Source organism: Cucumis melo, chromosome 9 (genome assembly GCF_025177605.1).
Source record: "Cucumis melo cultivar AY chromosome 9, USDA_Cmelo_AY_1.0, whole genome shotgun sequence".
In the NCBI taxonomy this organism is placed as follows: Eukaryota; Viridiplantae; Streptophyta; class Magnoliopsida; order Cucurbitales; family Cucurbitaceae; genus Cucumis; species Cucumis melo.
Window position 1 is genome coordinate 21,873,650 of NC_066865.1, and position 16,566 is coordinate 21,890,215.

The 16,566-nt window shown below is 31.6% G+C and overlaps 3 protein-coding genes across 6 annotated transcripts; 2 read left to right on the plus strand and 1 right to left on the minus strand.

Moving 5' to 3' along the window:
* The first annotated feature begins 3,607 nt into the window (after positions 1–3,607).
* On the plus strand, positions 3,608–4,933 carry LOC103482544 (ethylene-responsive transcription factor ERF105). Its single transcript, XM_008438752.3, has one exon. It carries the CDS (start codon positions 3,892–3,894, stop codon positions 4,600–4,602), a length of 711 nt encoding a protein of 236 aa, XP_008436974.1. The 5' UTR covers positions 3,608–3,891; the 3' UTR covers positions 4,603–4,933.
* A 1,368-nt stretch (positions 4,934–6,301) lies between these two features.
* LOC103482546 (ethylene-responsive transcription factor ERF106) lies at positions 6,302–9,688 on the plus strand. The gene is made up of 2 exons (XM_008438756.3): positions 6,302–6,450; positions 8,787–9,688. The coding sequence occupies exon 2, from the start codon at positions 8,816–8,818 to the stop codon at positions 9,377–9,379; it is 564 nt and encodes a 187-aa protein (XP_008436978.1). The 5' UTR covers positions 6,302–6,450; positions 8,787–8,815; the 3' UTR covers positions 9,380–9,688.
* Positions 9,689–10,432: 744 nt separating this feature from the next.
* On the minus strand, positions 10,433–15,017 carry LOC103482545 (uncharacterized). 4 transcript variants are annotated; one of them, XM_008438754.3, is made up of 6 exons: positions 14,684–15,017; positions 13,295–13,783; positions 12,342–12,563; positions 12,180–12,237; positions 11,506–11,616; positions 10,433–11,130 (listed from the first exon to the last, which is right to left on the minus strand). In XM_008438754.3, the coding sequence occupies exons 1-6, from the start codon at positions 14,798–14,800 to the stop codon at positions 10,763–10,765; spliced, it is 1,365 nt and encodes a 454-aa protein (XP_008436976.1). In that variant the 5' UTR covers positions 14,801–15,017; the 3' UTR covers positions 10,433–10,762. The 4 variants fall into 4 exon arrangements, with proteins under 4 accessions (XP_008436976.1, XP_016898839.1, XP_008436977.1 ...); XM_017043350.2 differs by having other exon boundaries at positions 13,295–13,934; XM_008438755.3 differs by having other exon boundaries at positions 11,506–11,613; positions 14,684–15,016.
* Between the last annotated feature and the right edge of the window lie 1,549 nt (positions 15,018–16,566).

The window sequence follows — 16,566 nt, forward strand, 5'->3', positions numbered from 1 at the left end:
CTTCTAGAACAATAATGCTTCGAATATTTTTTTTCAATGTAAAATTATAAATAATTATAAATAATCAACGTCGTCAAAGTTTATCGAAATAAAAGTTGAAATACTTGATCAATAATTTAGCTTTTTTATCTAATTACATTATTCGACTTGTCATATATAGAAAAATTTGGACAAAATATCAATTTATATATCTACATATCGTAGTTGGTTGTATCAATTTAAACTATAGTTTTTAGTCTGATTTTTAGAACCATGTGTCAAATAAAGACCAAAAAAACATTATTTACTAACTTTTCATAAAAACAAAAAATAAAATAGTTACCAAATGAACCTAAAATTATTATTTATTCTTACGTTACCAACAAAAAAAACTATTTTAGTAAAATAAGAAGTTGGTGACAACTTAAAATATTAAAATTGTTTCTAGAATGAATTTTTACTTTAAATTCTCCCAAAAAGTTGCTTTAAAGAAAAGGTAGAATTTTAAATTTTATTTTATCCCACAAACAAAATTCTTTGCAAATTTGACCATTTTATTTTAGTTATTTTTATCCATATATTTTAATTAAATTAAGTCTCCAATCTTCTGGAGGCCGCCCACGTGATCCCCCACGTGACTATCATCCTTTTATTTCCATACTCAAAAACTTAGTCATAAATTTCATCCATTTTTTCAATCTGTGAGATTTCTTATATACATAACACTACATATATACTCCAAAGCTAAATTATTACGTAATAATCTAGAGTTCGATGATAAAATCATTATTAAATTAAAACTACGAAACAAAATTGTCATCACATAAATTTAATATCTAAGTAATAACATATATTTTTTCTTAGTTTAAATTACATAGAGATACGTGTCGCATTATTAGTCGAGTCTTTAAATATTAAAACTTTTACATGAATAAAATTATTATTAAATTATGATCTAACGCACAATTATTTTAATTAATAGTGGTTTTTGACATTATTGAGTTTATTTAAATAATGAAAAGAAGGTTTAGGTCTCGGTGGTATCAATAATTTAACTATTTGCATTTCTTTTTGTTATCTTAACAATCTTTTTTGTAATAAAAATTATAATAAGGTCAAGAAAGCTTACAAATATTATATATATATATATATATATACACTTTTGGTTGCATTATTAGAAGGCCATTTGCAAAGGGAACCAAAGTTGTCAATAATCTTTCCAATCTGTCTTGCAAATTATGGATTAAGAGAAGTTGTTGGTGTGCTAAATTAAAGTCTGTTTAAATTTCTATGTCACCCAAAATTAAATACCATAATAATTCATAATTATATTCCTCCAAATTTTTTTTAAATTTAATCATATTATAAAATTTAAACCTTTTTTTATAAATTTGTTTTTAAATTTATATAAATGGTTCTCGTCGAAAATAATTTAAGCTTAGATGGATTGGCTCTAATTAAATTCTATTTCGTGTTTTTTAGTTTACGAGTGAGAAAAAATGGTGTGAGAAATCATAGGTTTTATGAGAGTGCTATATGATTGGAATAATTTTTCATATTATACGAAATAGTTTTGTGGTTTTTTCTCCCATTTATAAGTTCTTTTTACGAAATCAGTGTTCATAAATAAAAAAAAATTAAAACACAATCATTATCAAGCGAGCCTAAGTTATTTAATCAAATTTTTTTAAAAAAAATTAAAAATTTTAGTTATTATATGTTAACTTTTTAACCTAATTATCCCATCCACCCAATATTTATGCTAAAACTTTTGTTGTCACATTAAAATGATTATAAACTATGATATTGTGGGACCAAAATGGTATATTGAATTATTTTGATTGCTTATTAGGGATAATATCAAATTAGATATTTTCAAACTTCATTGGCCTAACTAATGCGTTTTAAAAGTTTTAAGAATTAAAATAATATAAAAAATAGTTTCCAATAATATTTATAAAAAAAAAGAAAAGCCACCTCCTCGATAAACATTAATAAAACATCTTTACTATATTTATAAATATTTCGATTGATTTATTTTACTATAACCCAAAATTACACATCATAAAACGAGATTTAGGAATTATGAAATAACATTTTATAACCGTTAAATTTTTGAAAAATATAGAATACGCTTTGGTAGCAAATTTACTAATCTCCATTTAAATGAATTTCGCAAAAATGTGTTTAGGGTTATCCGTACATTCTTATTGTTAAGCAAGAATGAAAGTGACAGTTTTACGTATTTCTTAGATTGCATATGTGTTTCATACTATTATGTATTAATTATGGTTTTATGAAAACTTTACTAAATAATATGTCATTATGAACTTAATGGTCAAAAACTTAATGTCCAATTATTCGTTCAAACTTCGAAGTGTGTATTATATTATATATTATATAGTCCACAATGGTTGGCAAATACATGACTATGGGCATATGGTTCTACTTCCTTAAACTCCTTCTTAACTCCATTGCTAATCTGCTTCCTTCATAGATTTCATAAGGTTATGTTAATGTTATCTCTCCATTTTTGTTTAGTTTATACCCTAAACTTGGTCGACTTAGAATTTGATTAATACAATTTATAATTAGAATTTAGTTTCGATGGTTTGATAAATTTTCCTAAAACGATCCTATATTGAACTTAATTTTATAAAACGTTAGAGGTTATTTGGGACAAGAATTATATTAGACTACGATAACCATTTACTTTTAGCAACAGTAAATACTATTTAAAGATTCTTAATTAACCGCAGTTATTTCAAAACCCTCAATTTGATCGGGTATTTACTATTTGACATTCATAATTTTTTAATTATTTTATACATTGTTTACTATTTTTTTTTCAAACTAAAATAATTTACAATGCAAAACACATACTATTATAATCTAAACTTTAATCTACATCCCAGACCTTAACTATAATAATCTAGAACTATAATAACTCATTTATTACTCCAAACACTTCCGAAGAACTTATTCAAACAATATGGATTAAACTCCAACTTACTTCAAAATGGAAAATACCAAATTTGTAATTTCGCATTCCACTCCTTTTGACATTTACTTACACTTCATAGCATATCTAAAATTTATGTTATCAAATTCACTAATACAAATAAAACTAAAAAAAAGTTAAAAAACAAAATAGGCAAATACTCATCAAAACTTAAATATCGTTTTATCTCATGACCCATCTTCACTATTGGAGTATTGGAAGAAACATACACTAAAATCAAATTATCCGTCTTACAAATACCTTTAAAATATTACAAGTTTACAGCGTCTTAAAGTATTTGAAAGTTTAATCGTAACAATTTTACTATTTACGATAACTTTTTTATATAGAAAAATTTTATATTAATTTGCACACTTTCGTAACCTCAGGATTGCATCAAATATTTTATAAATAGAATTAAAGATGGTTGGTAATTTTTTTGAAAATATGTTACTAACATACGTCTACGCAACAAACCCATCTGCATCAAATCCATCAAACTTCAAATAATTCAAACAAAAAATTCCTCAATTTTCTTAAAATAATTATAAATTTAAAAGTTACGAAAATTAAAATCAAATCCATCGGACAAAAAAAGTGATTTTCCATTTTCTTTTTCAACCAAAAGAGAGAGAGAGTAAAAGAGAAAAACGGAAATAGCGACACACCACTTTCGAACCTTCTTCGTAATCACAAATCATTCCCTAAACTACCCTTTTACCCTTCCTCCTTCCCCTTTCCTCTCCCTTTCCTCGAACCTCCACAGAAGCCCCCATTTTCATATCCTTTTTAAACTCTCGTTCCTCACTCCCAATTTTCCACTCAATTTCTTCTTCTTCTTCTTCTTCTTCTTCTTCTTCTTCTTCTTCTTCTAAATCTTCATCCAATTTCATAACCAATCAACCAATTCCATGGATGACGCTTCCACTCTCGATCTCATCAGACAACATCTCCTCAACGATTTCAACTCCATTGAAGCTTTCGCTTCAAATCTCAACTTCGACCACCACAACAACGGACACCAATCTCAAATCTCCTCCTCCACCCCTTCAAAGGTTGCTCCACGCCGCCCGTCGCTAAACGTAGCGATTCCACCTAAGAGTTACTCTGTAGGATCGGCGGTTGAAACCTCGATTGAGGCCAAATCGGATGTGGGTGTGAGTCGGCATTACAGAGGAGTCCGCCGGCGGCCGTGGGGGAAATACGCGGCGGAGATTCGTGACCCCAGTAAGCGTGGGGCTCGGGTTTGGCTTGGAACTTATGATACCGCTATTGAAGCTGCGAAAGCTTATGACAGAGCTGCTTTTAGGATGAGGGGAAGTAAAGCCATTTTGAATTTTCCTCTTGAGGCTGGGAAGGATGTGGAGGATCCGCCATCGACTTCGGATGTTGGACGGAAAAGGAGGAGGGAAAGTGAGAGTGAGGTTGTGGAAATGGGAAAGAAGGAGATGAAGAAAGAGGAGTCATCGGAAACAGGGGAGATCGGAGTTCCGAGTACCGTTTGTCCTTTAACGCCGTCTTGTTGGGCGACGGTTTGGGACAGTGATGGAAAAGGAATTTTTAACGTGCCGCCGTTATCGCCTTATCCGTTAATGGGACATCCTCAATGCACAGTCATATAAATATATAAATACAAATTGTGAAAAAATAAATTTCATGAATTTGTTTGTTTTTTTCAAAAAAAAAGAAAAAAAAAAGAAAAAAAAAGAGATTAATCCATCAACTTTGTGAGGGTTAAGATGAAGCTTATCCAAGTTGATGAGAATTAAAAAAAAAAAAAAAAAAAGAAGAAGAAGAAGTAGAAAAAGGTGATATGTTTTGAAGTTTGGAGATTAGTATGATTTGTTTGTTCATTTATTGGAATGTAAAATTTTGAACCATCAAACATCACGAATATGTGTTGAAAGGTTAAATTGCTAATATGAATTTATTTGGTACGTGACTTTATTTAAATTCTATAATGTGGTTTTGGTTGTTGCTTTAATTTTATCTTCTAAAAGTGTAATAAATTGTTTAGTTCGGATAACAATGTTAGGTTAAAAAATGATGAGAACAACTAGTTGTATTTCTAAGTTCTTAGAAAATAAATGAAGAATATATTAAAAAGATGGGAAAATGATAAAAACATTGTATTGAGTAAGGAAGGAGAAGTGATCCTACGATGAATGACGGCGATAAAATATTTTTGCACATTTAAATGTACAAGTTCGTAATTTTTACAATAAGGTATATTTTGATCATGGTGATTAATTAAGAAGCTTGTTTATTTATTTTTATTACTATTTGATGTAGAAGTGTTAATTGATCATCATTAAATTCAATGTGTGAATTCTTATCTTCTACCAATAGGTGCAATATTGTATATATGTGCTCTATCAGTGTGATGTATGACATGTTCGAATTGTTTTTCTAAGTATTTCAGAACATTTTTAACTTAAAATTACTTTTTATAAAAAGTCAATCAAATCAAACTCGTATCACCTTATTCATTTTATTGGTTAATACGTGTTAGGTCCGGTAATCCACCTTATTCATTTTTAACTTAGAAGATAATTGATTGATTGATTGATGTTATTGTTCCTTGATGTAGATACTCATGTTCGAGTGTCGGCCAAATTGTCATAATAAGATATAAAAAGTCTCATATTGATTGTATGTTATATATTTTGTGTCTTACAAAAATTTTGGTACTTCAACTAACATTGTGTCTTACAAAATTCACAAAATGCCATTGTTTATAGACAACTTAACAAGCGTCAAGTGGATTACATAACCACTAAGGATTGGTATCTTCAAAACATTTGACAGTATAGATGTACATCTATTAAACAATATTTATAATAGAGACTCAATTTTATAACTTTCTTATTTTATTTTCATTAAAAAAAACCATATATCAAAATTCTATTCAGTTTCGTAACCTTTAGAAACAAGATTTGAAACAATTCAATTCGGTTACATAACCTAGATTTTTTTGAAAGAAACATATAACAAAAAAGTTTTGTTAGATTTGAAAACATCCCACATATAAAATCGTGAAATTGAAACAATTCAATGCATATGAATATAAATTAATATTTGCGACAAAAATTTATGAATCTAGTGCCTGTAAACCGTTCGTACAATTGACATACGACAATAAATATAACAACTGTGGGGTTCACATGAAAGAATACCAGATTGATAGAGCCCTTGGCTTCTACACATACCCATAGTTTTGATATTTATTTTTGGTTTTGTGAGTATTATTATTATCATCATATATTCTTGCAAGTTGTTTGTGAACTTAACTTCTAAAACCAAAACCCCTCACAACTTGCAATGACATAGACCATTGTCCTCAACAATAATATCCTTTTCATTTCTCTCTTACTCCTTTTTCTTCTTCTTTTGGTCCACTCCATACCCCACCTTTTCCCCCCCTACTTGTTGAAAGTTTCACAATCTTTTATATGGAAGTATTGTCCAAGGTATCATTTCAATTACGACGTTTTTATGTGTTATATTTTTCCGTTTCAATGTTTTTTGTTTTCATTATATATTTTTTCTTAGTTTGATAATTGTAAGACAGAAGATCAAACATTTTCTACTTTAATGATAGGAGTTCATGTCAATTACTGCTACACTTCAGTTAAAATTACTAGTTTTTAATCTTTCTATGCTTTCTTGCATTTTGTTTGTTACATTATTAGTTTATTCTTAAACTAAGTTTCCTTTTTTTTTTCTTGACGAGAGGTTAGAGAATTGAACTCTTAACTTTCAGATTGATGGTACAAACTTTGTGCCAATTGAGTTACATATGCTCGTATTGGACATCTAAAGCTTAGAATGTGTTTAGTACTCTTAATACTTCAAATCAATAAATTAATATTTTAAGATTTAACCCAAATTTATATTCTTCAACTTTACCAATATGAGAAGTTAAAGGTCAAATTATTCTTACATGATGTACCTCACTAGGAATTTATTAGTTTAAACTCATACAAAGGAACATGTGGGACACTCTTTAATATATCTCCCCACCAAATTCTATAGAGACCTTAATGAGATATACTTTGGATTAACATTGAGTGATAAATTTATTATAGGATAGGAGTAGATCGACATTTTCTTTTGGAGAGATAGGTCCCATAGAAAGTAATTAAATACGACATCAAATCAAACCAACAGTTGTTTTTGCAAAATGATATCATGGAACGAAGATAAATATAGTTATTAAGATTATTATAAGTTTTAAACGTCGATGTTGACAAAATATTAAGATTTCAATCTTATGAAAATGTTTAAACTTAGATATTATTTCTAAAAAAAGAATACTAAACTTAAATATCTAGATCAATTCATTTGTCATTCATCGATAGAACTTTAAATACGTATAAATAGTCAGTGAAAGTCTTCACTCCAAGTCAACGTGAGGATGAAGATGACGATGAGATAAGATTGATGGGTTGTTTTCGAGTGAAAGACGTGTGCTCCTACTTGTAAATGGAGTGGATTTGATATTAAATATATGAGCAACTTGGGTTGTCGTTAATGGAGGTGAGTCCCTACATTTAGGACAACTTTGTCTTCAAGTGATTTCCCCTAACTTTTAAACCTAGATATATACATCACAAAATATTACCTATTTGAAAGTTTGTATTAGTGATATATCGAGTAAAATAGGATCCATATACATCTATTTGGTACCATCTAAAAGTTTAGGATACGATTTTTAAATATTTTGAAGAAAAATATGTCGAAGATTGAAAATCATTTATGTCATTTGAAGTTATACGAGTAAATATAAACTTTTAATGTATGTTTTGTTGTAGCTTATTTGAGAGTACAGGACTCTGACTTGAATGTATTGTGCTATAGACTCTGTAATTTCTACTCTATAATTTTTCAAACCTTTAAGTAAGCTGATGAGTTGAGAAATGGTGCATTCATCATGTAACTTCGTTGATTTGTATTTCTAGATTAGTTAGGTTTTCATCGCCTAATTAAAAAAAAAAAAAGGATTAGATCAGGTAAATCTTTCCTAGTTGGGATTACAATAAATGAATTTTTTACGACTTAGCAATTATGAATCACTTTAATTGAGTAAATTGAGATAGAGTCACTTCAACTTTTCATGTAAGGCATGGCAACTACAATGTAGCCACCCTCATGATAGGTACTGGATGCAAATTTGAAAATCAAACATTATCTCTAATAATTACTCGATAGACATTTGAAACGTTTCTTTTTTCTATTTCTCTTCATCTATCTAATCTAATAGTGTAAGACTATTTGTTACATTATAACAACCATCTCCGATAGACATTTGGGTGATTTCTTGAAAAATTTCTTAGAAAGCATATATGTAAGAACAAAGTATATTCCAAAGTGATTCTTATCTGTCTAGAAAATGTTAGGACTATGAAGGGTTGAAAATAACAGGAAGATGAAAGTCTAATCTCGAGGGGTACTCATCCCAACCCTTTTCCACTAGGTGACAAAAATTAAACATAAAACTCAACAAAGTCAAATAATTGTCTAAAATCTTTTAGAAAACATGGGTCCAAAAATAATAATAAAACCTTCAATTACTCAATTTAAAAGAGAGTGGTGCACTTTGTCTAAAGCACATTTAATAAATTACTAAAACTTCAATTTCACAACACCTCTTTGCATTTTTCAATATCATGTCTACCTTAAAATCAAATACAAAATATAAATTAATAGAAATGTTACTTTTTGTTTGGATTTTGAATTACATTATTTTTTTTTTATGTTTTTTTCCAAATTCCAAAATTACCCTTTGTATAATGTGAACAAGTAGAATTCGGTGTACACGTGTCGGTAGACGCAATGGTAATTTCCAACACTATAAATTCTTCCCAAAACCATTCCTCAAGTGTTCAAAATCTCATAACAATGGAACTACCAGTTGAAGAAGACAACGACGACGAGTTCTCACCATTAAACCTCATCCGATACCATCTTCTACAAGACTCCCATTCCTTCTCCACTCTCCGAGATTTCGGATTCAAACTCGAATTCGAAGATTTCGAGTACGTGAAACCATCGGAAGAGGAAGAAGAAGAGCCTCCGATTCAGAGTCCGAAGAGGCACCCAGAACGACAATCGCCGCGTTCGAGCTCGCCCGATGGGGGTAGGCGTTACAGAGGGGTTCGGCGGCGGCCGTGGGGGAAGTTTGCGGCGGAGATTCGAGATCCGAGTAGAAAAGGGAGTAGGGTTTGGTTGGGGACTTTCGATTCGGATGTTGATGCGGCTAGGGCTTATGATTCTGCTGCTTTTAAGATAAGGGGAAGAAAAGCTAAGTTGAACTTTCCGTTGGATGCCGGAAAGTCTGACCCGCCGCCGGGGAATGGCCGGAAGAAGAAGAGACGTGAGACGAATTTGAATGCTTAATGAATATAAAAAAAAAAAAAACACTTTTTATAAAATCTTTGAACAAATCTTCATTGTGGACTAATCATGAATTTGTATATGAATTTCTAAATACACTAAAAAAGAAAAGGATGAAAAAGTCTAATTTCGTATGCATAGTCAATTTAGTATTGTAATAGAAAGCTTTTGAAATATCAATTAGGTATGAAGTAAAATGTTCTCTTTCATATAAAGGATGATTTTCTGGTCATAAGTTGGACTTATATTTTTCCCTTTGTTGCACATCAATTGACTGATCGAAACTTTAAATTACATACCCAAAGTTTATCATTTTTGTCTTTACATTACGTTCACCATCGACATGGAGCTTGATGTGGTCTTTTTAGAACTTGGTTTTGTTTGTTGTCAGAGTCGATGGAACCTAAGGACCTTACCACCAAATTTACATTTTATTAGTTCTCAGGATATATCAAAGTCCATTAATCAAATCTCCAACACTTTGAAGATTAGTGATGATCAACACAATGTTATTTCAATCATTCCAAATTACCCACACTAAAATACACACCAACTCAAAAGAAGAATGTAGACTACATAGGAGGACTCTATCATCACTTCATGGGGAAAGAGACTCCGTTGATGGAGGCTCAAAGAAAGTCGAAATAGGAGAGCATTCATGTTGTGAACATGAAGGAGACAACAAATAAGATCCTATAAGTGAGCAACCCATTTTTGAAGACTTATATTTGAATAGTTGAATTAATGAGTTTGGGCTTGTAGTCCACACGGGTTAACATGCATGGTAGTAACTAGCAATGTACTTTGTCCCTTTCAAATAGCATCTTTATTTGCAAAATTACGTTTTCAATCCAAGAATATGTGTTTTGTCGTTTTGTCCTTAAGTTTTCAAAGATTTAGTTTATAATTTTCAAATTTTGTACATTATCCATTTGATTCCTATCTTTCTAGATACGGTGAGATAAACTAAAATATTTACAAATACAATCAAATATTTTTTGAATGGACAGATGTTTGATAAAAAATTAAAAAGGAAAAATAAATTAGAGCAAAATGTACACTTTGACACAATGTTCAAATTCTTCTGATTATGAACATCTAAGATACAACATTACTTTACTTTTTAATAATCCTTCGTCTTCCCTAATAGTACATCTCCGTATATGAGAAAAATCCTACAAAACCTAAAGCTAAAATTGTATCTCAGTTACAACAAATGTGGAGGTTCATCTTCATACTAATTGGTAATTACATCTTCCAAATTCTGATATAGACCTGTACCTAAAATTCTCCTAAAAGAGAGCTCCTCAACTCAATCAAAACCTCTTGATTTCTAAGTTCCATTACTCTAAAGTCAAGAAAGTACCATTTCATAAGGAATGATCATTACTCCTCCGAACTATAATCACTTGATTCTGGTAGAACAGGAACAGCAGCACAACAGAACGCTTCTTTGTCCTTGAGGAGAACACAGCTACCATCTGAATTCCATTTCAGGTCGGTTATTGCGAATTCCGATTGAGGGACGTTTACGCAATAAGCCCCTGCAGGGGTCCACATGTATAAATGCGGGCTACCGGTGCAGAGAATAAGACGTGTGCACGTCGGATCCCAAGCTGCTGCTCGGATAGGATCTTTCTGCACCAAGATGGCTGCTAGTTCTAGATGGTGAATGTCCCAAATCCAAAGAGCCGTCGGCATGCTGTCGTTGCGTGTACAGATGTATTGGCTATCCTTGCTCCATAGCATGAGACCTGTTATATAAATTAACGATAAAACCATATTTAGGAGACAGATGATATCTTCTCATCTAATACAAAACACCAGAGGGATGTTCAAACTTATTGTTGACAACAAACAGATAATCCGAATTGTGTAACTTGATTTTGGTAGGCTTACCTTTAGTAGTTCTTTATGCAATTGAATATTTACGTTTTACTATGTACTTCATGCCAAGTATACAACAAAAACAAACAATACTATGTCAGGTTTTACTCTCGTACGATATATAGAACACAAACCCCATAAAGTCCAGAAATACATTATACCTTAATAAATTTTAAATACTATTTGAAAGAGAAGAAAATGATTGTGCATGCATTCTCATTTGGCAGGAACAGAGGGTTTACCAATGCCTTGCTTAGGATTTGGTTTGTCAGCAAGGGGTTTCTGGAATGGCAAAGTAATAGGTACTTCTGTAACTTCATATCTGACCCTGAAGTGTCCTTCGGTAGAATCTTCTTGAAAATAAGAAAAACGTACGGATAAAGCAATTAGCAATGAAGTAGTTCGAATGTTTAAAAATTGAATAGTATAAAATTAAAGACGTAAGACTAATTGATGGGCTGATTTCACACATCATGTTGTGATTTCAAAACCATGTGAAGGAAGAAGAGACTGACTGAAAAATTAGTAGTCTAATTTTGTTCCGATAAGTCGATGGCCAAGATTATGATATTTATTGGCCTTTTGTGGTACCCATTTCAGAGAATAGATGGCCTCTTTATGAAGATAACACCACATAACTGCAAATTTACGGAAAATTGAAAATTGAGCTAGGATGGGTAGTGAAAGAAAACTGATGGTATGGCATTTCGAATGGTCTTTCTTAAGTGGCGGGAAAAAGATAAAGACCTCACACTAAAATACCGAAACTATAAAAGAACGTATTCAGGAAAAATTAGGATCAACTACCATCTACAATAGTCTATGCAGGTAAACAAAGGACATTTTTTTTACAATGTTAACTAGAAATTTACAGACAATAGATTAATGTAAGGTCACTTCAGAAAATAAAATTTACCAGAATCATCATCGAGACATAATTCTGACATATTAAGCTGTAATGGTTCGTCCACCTCCTAAACATGAAAGGGAAAGAAATGAGCTCTTTTTTTTTTTTTTTTTTTTTTTTTTAATAGAAAAGGATCATAGAACAGTAACTGGAAAGACAAAATAATATTACCTTAAAAATAGCAGTGGAACTAGGACCACGAACGGTAGATACATGAATAAACTCAGCAAAAGTCTTCCATGTCAGATGATTTAAAACTCTCAACATCTGATCGTAACTACCAACAGCTAAAAACTGTCCACAAGGTGACCATGAAACACTTTTTACACCAAGTCCACTTTCATATGCCTGATACTTAAATAGACACCTTCCATCTGGAGAGTAAATCAAAACCTGAAAAAACAACCCGAGCTTTACATATTATTGTCTTTATTTAATTCAGTATTAAAATTAATTAGCCATATGACATGTATTGTTTCAATTTCCGTTGTTTTAAAACATGACTTCTCAAAGAACAAGGATTCAAAATTATTTTTAGAATTTTGGTTTCACACCATAATAATCAGTATTATGACTTTTAAGCAGACTAAAAGACTCCAATTGGAAGGAATTATAAAATTAAAAAAAAAAAAAAAAAGAAAGAAGACAAAGGAGGGAGGAGAGAGTACAAAGGATCCTACAAAGTAAATTTTTCCTGAAGAATATCCAAGTTCCTTATAGACTTTTGGGGTATCTTCAACATCTTCTCGATTATCATGATATGACGATGGAAGTGGTCTTGTGATATCAACCGATTCATTGAATAGAAAATAGGTATAAAACTCCCTAGCTCACAAAGACTCATTTCAGTACAAAATATACCAAAATCTACTTATCATTCTTCAGCTCATAGGTGTAATCTTTATGGACCCATATGGTGTAGTAGTTTTATTGTTTTGTTTTAATTCAAATAGACTCTGTTTCTATGGCCAAGTATAGTCATTCATCTCTATAAAATAAAGCAGAAGATATGAAGAAGAAGAAGAGGAATGACAAAAAATGGACTTTTACATTGGTCAGTTTCACAAGATGTATGCACCAGAAGTATCCAGTAAATATTTAAAACTAAAACAGGATGATATCACCTTATATTCAAGAGGCGAGTCCCAGACCACAATAGAACTATCATCTGGCGACCATTCAAGATCTGCCAAATCCAGAGTATCAACAGCAAAAACACCCATGATCTCCCATGTATGACAAGAAATGAGATTAATGTAATCCTTGCAATCTTTACGAGTGCAAACCGCTGCAAATTTCCCATCTTTAGTAAATGAAACTCCCTTGGAAGTATGCTTTGGCCACTGCACATGTACGCAGGCTGTATTTACCAAGGACCAGACTATCAACCGTAGTTGAAAATCTGATGTGGTCAATATGTGACGGCTGTCTGGGCTCCATCTGGCATATGCAATGCCGGCTGGACCATCATCTATCTTGCACGTCCATTCAGGCTGTGTCAATGACCATGCCTGTATCATTGGTTTTTTATATAGACCACACAGAATGTATTCAGAATCAAGGGCCCATTCAATGTAGCTTATCTTGTCCAGACAGGAAAACAAGTGGACAACCTGCATTGCATCGTTTAAGTTATATATCGTCTTGATGAGCAAAGCTACATTTACCTCACAACCAAGCTACTGCTCAAGTTTCCATTGGATTCTCCACCCCACCAGAACAGAAAATCAAAGCAAGAACAAAGTTTACTTGCGTCACTTTTATCTGTCAATGTAAAAAAATCGAAACAACTAACATCAAGTTTTACATGCATCATCGTAAATCTATTATATACTGTTGCTACTAAGATGGTCATACTTCTAAACCTTCCTTTCTCCCATATTTATGTTTCTGTTGTGGTTTTAACGAAAATTTTACGATTCTTGAGACAAGAGTACACAATGATTTAGAAGTAGCACGAGAGCAATCATAGATACCCTGCATATAAAGAAGAGGAAAGCACTAACAAATAGGTCGGGAGAGATTCTCCAGCATGTCAATGCAACTCGATTAGAATGCTTCAGTTCCAATAGATCATACTGAGATCTTACAATCTCATAGTTTTGCATTTACATTTACCAATTCAGCCCTATAAGGTCCAAATTGGCTACATCCTTGCTGATCTACAACAAATCTATTTAGCAACAGAACGGAAGCTACTCTGGGTAAATGGTTTTGCCTAAAAATTGGAATAGAACAATAAGATGTTTTATTGATCTTCACTGTAAAATGAAAATAGCTTCTAGATGGATTTATCCTAAATAGGGACTCATAAGAAAAACACCCAAATCAGCTCACTTCAGTTCAATGTATCCTACTTGGTTAAACAATTCGGCAATGCTGCTTAAACAAAGATACACAGAAATTCTCATTCTCAAATACCCTAATCGTTTAGTTATACATCGGCGAAATGTTGAGATCAGAATATAAGTTAAAATTTCAAAATAATAGAATGAATCGAGAGAGAGAGAGACCTTGAAGGAGAGAGTGTCGCGAACAACAAGGCGATAATCGACGGCCACAGCGATGAAACGGGCGTTGGGAGAGAAACAACAGGGCCCAGTCTGCTTGTAAGACTCAGTGAACTCCATAGCTTCTGGAGAGAAGGAGTAAGCTTCAAAAAGATAATGGCAAAATGGGGTTGAATGGGAGAAAGATTGTGAGTCTCTACATTTGAATTTGCGAGAGGAAAGTGATTAAGAATTGGATCAGACCCAAATCTGGCGGAAACGATCCACCAAAAAGGAACCAACTTTTTGGAGATTTCAAATATATTCTCACAAAACTAGTCGACGAATTAGGCTGCTGGAGGATATAAATATAAATTTTTGGTGTCCGAAATTTCAAGCTTATATATTTTTTTACCAATAGCCTCAATTTTCAAAAATTTTGTATGAATAACTTAAATTTAGGTTAATTAAGAGAAATTATAAAAAAAAAAAAAAGAATATTTCACAAAATATTTACATTTAATTGAAAAATCTTAGATATTTTATGTAAATTTTGTTTTCATTATTTTTTTTAAATATATATAAACCAAGTATGTGTAACACATTAAAATATAAATATACATATTGCTACTTTATTACTATATTGCTATTTTATTCTTTGCCTTTGACTACATTTTTTTTTCTCTCTTTATGTGCTATTTTTTTAGTTTTAAATAAAGAAAAGGAAGATGATATAAAAGGGAAAAAAAGAAAACACATTTTGCAAGTTAGTCTTACCGATATCACTTGAAAAACATTTGTGTCACATGTTTGGAGGTTCTCAAGCCAAACTCACTTAAAAAACGATAGCAATGTGGTTTTATGAACAACACACCTTTACGTTGAAGTGAAAAAGTAAAAGTATAATTAGTTGACCCTAAGCGGTATTGTGTTGAGTTGAGTTAGGATTGATTAGCATTGAAAGTATATAGGGGTGTTCATTTGTTTTTATTGAATTCTCATTTCACATCATGTTTAGTCTAACTAGCTAGATGGTTTAGTTGAAGATCAGGGCTCAAGGAATGTCCTCGATTTAACCATCACAACGATGTAAAATTAACTTCCAAGAGAATTATAGTAGTGAAGATTTGTAAATTAGGAAGATTTTAGTTTTCTTATAGTAATATGTTATTACATCTGACGCAAAAATTCAAATGGGTAAAATGTATAGGTCTGACTTTCACGTGACAACAACAGTAAATTTATATATCATAAAATACATACGTGACTAACAAAAGGAAGGAAGAATATGAATATATACCACGCTGTAATCATACTAATTGCCACAAAACCTTCATCGCTTACCTAAATATCCTAGAAACATTTTGCTATATCTAAGAGTTTTTAAAGGATGAGAGTTTAACCTAAAGCACCCAAATTAGGGATTGTGAGTTGGTTATATCTTTGAACCCAAAAGGGTTGTGACATGCACTTACCTAATTGGGTTATTTTAATTTATCTTGAATGAAGTTAGAAAAGGAGAAAAGAGAGGAGAAGTTGTGGTTAGTGAGAGTAATTAATATTCCAAGTTGATTGGCTTTTGTTTGAGAAATAAGATATATAGGGACACGTGTGATGTGTGTGAGAATTTGGGCAGATAAACAAAGTTGACCAAAAGAAAGAAAACTATATTAGTCTTCACCTCCGTGTTTGAAGGATTATCCAATTTGTCATATTTTCATTGGTCCATTTCTTGGCCGTGTCCGCCCCCTCATTTTTCCTTCCCATTTGTCCCACGTGCCCATACAAAAACACAACAAAACAGAACATACCGTAAAGTTGAGAGGTTCGAGTCCTTTAGACCTATAACAAATTATTTTTAGATACCACTTAGTTCCAAAAATAGTATAGGTAATTGGGATCGTGTA

Excerpts from the sequence above, each read along its gene's own strand:
- LOC103482545 (XM_008438754.3), bottom strand. The coding sequence starts at position 14,800 with ATGGAGTTCACTGAGTCTTACAAGCAGACTGGGCCCTGTTGTTTCTCT. Across the intron at positions 12,564-13,294 it reads ACTCGCCTCTTGAATATAAG|GTTTTGATTTACTCTCCAGA; the intron begins GTGATATCATCC and ends TTGTTTTTTCAG. Across the intron at positions 11,131-11,505 it reads AAATCCTAAGCAAGGCATTG|GTCTCATGCTATGGAGCAAG; the intron begins GTAAACCCTCTG and ends TTTATATAACAG.
- LOC103482544 (XM_008438752.3), top strand. The coding sequence starts at position 3,892 with ATGGATGACGCTTCCACTCTCGATCTCATCAGACAACATCTCCTCAAC.
- LOC103482546 (XM_008438756.3), top strand. The coding sequence starts at position 8,816 with ATGGTAATTTCCAACACTATAAATTCTTCCCAAAACCATTCCTCAAGT.